The sequence below is a fragment of the Rhipicephalus sanguineus genome, chromosome 7 (assembly GCF_013339695.2).
Source record: "Rhipicephalus sanguineus isolate Rsan-2018 chromosome 7, BIME_Rsan_1.4, whole genome shotgun sequence".
NCBI lineage: Eukaryota > Metazoa > Arthropoda > Arachnida > Ixodida > Ixodidae > Rhipicephalus > Rhipicephalus sanguineus.
Genome location: NC_051182.1, coordinates 68,039,942 through 68,043,414, shown reverse-complemented (window position 1 = coordinate 68,043,414; position 3,473 = coordinate 68,039,942). Strand labels below are relative to the sequence as shown.

The 3,473-nt window shown below is 55.2% G+C and overlaps 1 protein-coding gene across 1 annotated transcript; it reads left to right on the top strand.

Annotated features, from left to right (window-relative positions):
* Positions 1–658: 658 nt before the first annotated feature.
* Positions 659–1,514, top strand: LOC119399502 (thiamine-triphosphatase). Its single transcript, XM_037666304.2, has one exon. It carries the CDS (start codon positions 729–731, stop codon positions 1,431–1,433), a length of 705 nt encoding a protein of 234 aa, XP_037522232.1. The 5' UTR covers positions 659–728; the 3' UTR covers positions 1,434–1,514.
* The last annotated feature ends 1,959 nt before the right edge of the window (positions 1,515–3,473 follow it).

Genomic DNA, 3,473 nt, shown 5'->3' with positions numbered 1-3,473 from the left:
TCTGCATGGTGTTACCTACCTGCAAACACCAGTCAGAGGCGCTATCAAGCGGCACCAGCGCATTGTCAGACGGCGACTGCACAGCGAAGGCGAATAGCTGCGCGCCTCCATGGCTACGACGTCACCCCTCTCGAATGCGCAGAGCAGCAGCGGCGAGTCACGCGCGCCGGCGCCAGTCTGTCTGCCCGGCTACGACGCCACTCCTCCCGCTCTCCGCCACCAGCAGCGGCGAGCCGCGCGCGGCGGTGGCGGATAGAGTTACTGTATATGCTACCTTTAGGTAAAAGAGTTACCTTTTACCTAAAGATAGCATATACAGTAACTCTAGTGGCGGAGAGCGCGTGAGATGCCGGCTCCGGTGCTGTGTGACATCACTGATTCTCGCGCATGCGCAGCACGGCTCATGACGCTCCACGCGAAATTGGCTCCGGCTAGGCAAGTGTAGCTAACGCTACAAAATAGGCCCTGTCTCGGTTTCCATGCAAATGTCACGGTTTCCAAGCTAGCGGTGCAAAACCCGCTACTTCCTGCAGAAATCACCAATGACGTTACTTCGCTGCGAGTCCCAGAGGTCGTCTGCATCTGCCCATAGCAGTATGGCCGTCACCCCATTCTGCCGGCTTCAACTAGTCAAAGAAAACGTTGCTCTATGGGTTTTCAAAGTTCCTGGGGGCATAACTGGCGGGATTGCGAATGCGGTGTCAGTGAAGTTACATGTTACCACTCTGATGTTACGAAGTCAAGTTATGGCAACAGCAGAGCTTCCGACTCGTTGCCGAGAGGTTGAACGCAAGTTCAAGGTGCCTCCCGACATCGAGCAACGCCTGCTTGCGCTTGGGGCACCCCTCGTGTCGCGAAAGACTTTCGTCGACACTTACTTCGACACGGAAGACTACATTCTCAGCCTGCGAGACCACTGGCTCAGACTTCGCACCGTTGATAACAGCAACACGTGGGAGCTGAAGCATCGCAAGAAGGGAGACGTGACTCGCGGCCCAGCCACCGCATACAGAGAAGAGCGCGGCGACAGTCAGATAATGGCGACTCTCGGAGAAGTACTTCCACGTCAGACCGAGGAAGTGTCGCGGGTCAGCGACCTGGTCACCAACGGCACACTGCGGGAGTTGGCAGTGATCAAGACCGACCGCAAGACGTTTAGAGCGCCAGGAAACGCCGTTGTCGACATCGACGAGACCGACTGGGGCTTCTCGGTCGGCGAGATAGAGGTCGTGCTCGCCGAGTCTGACGACGGATCGGACCTCCCTGGAGACGTTGACAGGGCGACCGCGGAGATTGCGGCGCTTTCTGCCCAGCTTGGCATCGGCCAGGAAGGTCCACCGCATGAAGGAAAAGTGGAAAGCTGCCTGAGACTTCGACGGCCCGAGCTGTACAACCGTCTAGTTGAGTGCATATGGTATTGCCAGAAAAGCTGAACACGCCCGATTTTAGGTTGGAAGAAAGCTGTACTGTCAGAGTAAGCGCTGCATGGCACAACGCGATGGCATGCGGAATGGAAATAAATAAAACCAGTTGTCACTCGTGTATACACAGTACTGCTGACAGCAGCTTTCTTGCCGTGTTATAGGCACAAAAATGAAAATACTTTCTTGGCAGCTAGACAATAACAGAAGGTTTCCTCGAAGATGTATGTCAATTTGTCAAACACGTTTGGGTAAGGCAGAAAAGGGGATAGAGTGAAGTGCAGCCACCCCCCTCCCCCGTATGTTCGTATGAGCGTGCATAGAGCGCGGGCAGGTAGGCAGGTTTCCCGTTTGATTTGACCGGGGATGGCGTTCAAACTGTGTAAGTGCGAGGCTCTAGCGAGGCACACAAAATGAATTTGCCATTGTTGTGAAAATTTCGAAGTCTTTGCAAGGCTCAATCCAGCGTACCCCCCCCCCCTCCCCCATTCGCCTTCCCCCAGCGTTACTGACGTGCGTGTATGCATATGCATACCAACCAACGTTTGATACCAACTAAACAATTTGAGACAGAAGGCCGGGGATGGCTGCAGTCCAGGCTGCAAGCAACGCCAGAGAACATCTACCACTTTGGCAACGCTGCAAGTGCAAACATTATTTGGGCGAGTCAAAAACTCAAAAACACATCACAACCACCTCTGAGGGCGCTTTTCACCAACCCGATCCACAGAGGGAATCTGAGTATTTGTCCATCAAACGGCGTAAGCGGAAATCAAGTGGCGGAAATGTGAATGTGAGAGGATAAGCCATGGCGGCAGAGATGCGTGTTTGCGGTGAGCTACAATGTTTACGAAGCTCTTGTGAACAGTGTTTGGCCGCCTGAAGAACCCAAGCACTTTCTGTATGAGTCTTCAAATATTGAACTTGCCGCGGAGCAAGATGGCACGGCCGTTGAGCCAGTTCATTGTTTGGTGCGAAAGGATCACGGAAGCGAAGCGCTGAGATCGCCGTCCCGTAGCACACAGCTGAATGGTGGTGCATCGCTCATTCCACGCAGTACGTAGTGCAGCGAACAAACCATTTTAACACCGACAGCAGCAACGGCGGTAGAGTCATTTGTGTCCCGTTGCGTCCGTGACGCATCGCGTCGAACAACAAGATGAGGTGCTTCGTTCCCAACTGCAACACAGGCACTCCGCTCTGTTCGGAACATCGTACTCTTTTCAGTGCTCCCTTGGATGCCGATAGGCGCGCAGAGTGGGCACGGAGGATCGGACGCAGCGACAAGGAGCTCACCCGCCGCGACAAAGTTTGCGAAAGGCACTTCGAGCCGCATTTCGTTCTGAGGACTTGGACGAGGGAGTACAAGGGCCGCATCATTGAGGGCGAGAGGGACCCGCCCGGCCTGACGAGCGACGCCTTGCCGACCGTGTTTGAACCGCCGCCAGAGGAACCCGTGGATCGCCCGACAAACGCCACGAAGCCACGCAGGAGGGGCAAGGTTATGGTCGAGAACTGGCGGCCTAGGATATGTCCTACGCGGCCCGAGGCGGCTAGGAGGAGGCGGTACGTTGATTATAAACAACTGAACAGCGGTGCCGGAGCATTCACGAGAAGTGCAGCAGAGGACCGCGCGTGGGTTTTGTCGCGACGTGATGCTGAGAGGAGCGGCGCCAAGTCGACGGCTGCAGCAGACGCGTACTACGACTGGGCTCCGACGATGACAACAAAGCCGAGTAAGACGTACGTTGTCAAAAAGAGGCCCACGCGGCAGTTGGCGAGTAACGGTAGCGACATGTCTTGGAGGAGTGCAGTAACACACAGCAAAAGACCAGGCGACGATGCGCATTGTCTACCAAGTGACGCTACGCTTTGTAAAAGCAGTTCTTCGGTGAGTGTAGGGAACCCTGTTATAGTGCGTTTTGACAAACCAACGTTGCATTCACCTGGTTCTGGTAGCAGCAAAGCGCATACTTCACGTGGTGCCACTGCCCAACGGCAGTCGACCGGCACTGACGAAGCAGCAACTGGGACGTCGACTCCCTTTGACAA

Excerpts from the sequence above, each read along its gene's own strand:
- LOC119399502 (XM_037666304.2), top strand. The coding sequence starts at position 729 with ATGTTACGAAGTCAAGTTATGGCAACAGCAGAGCTTCCGACTCGTTGC.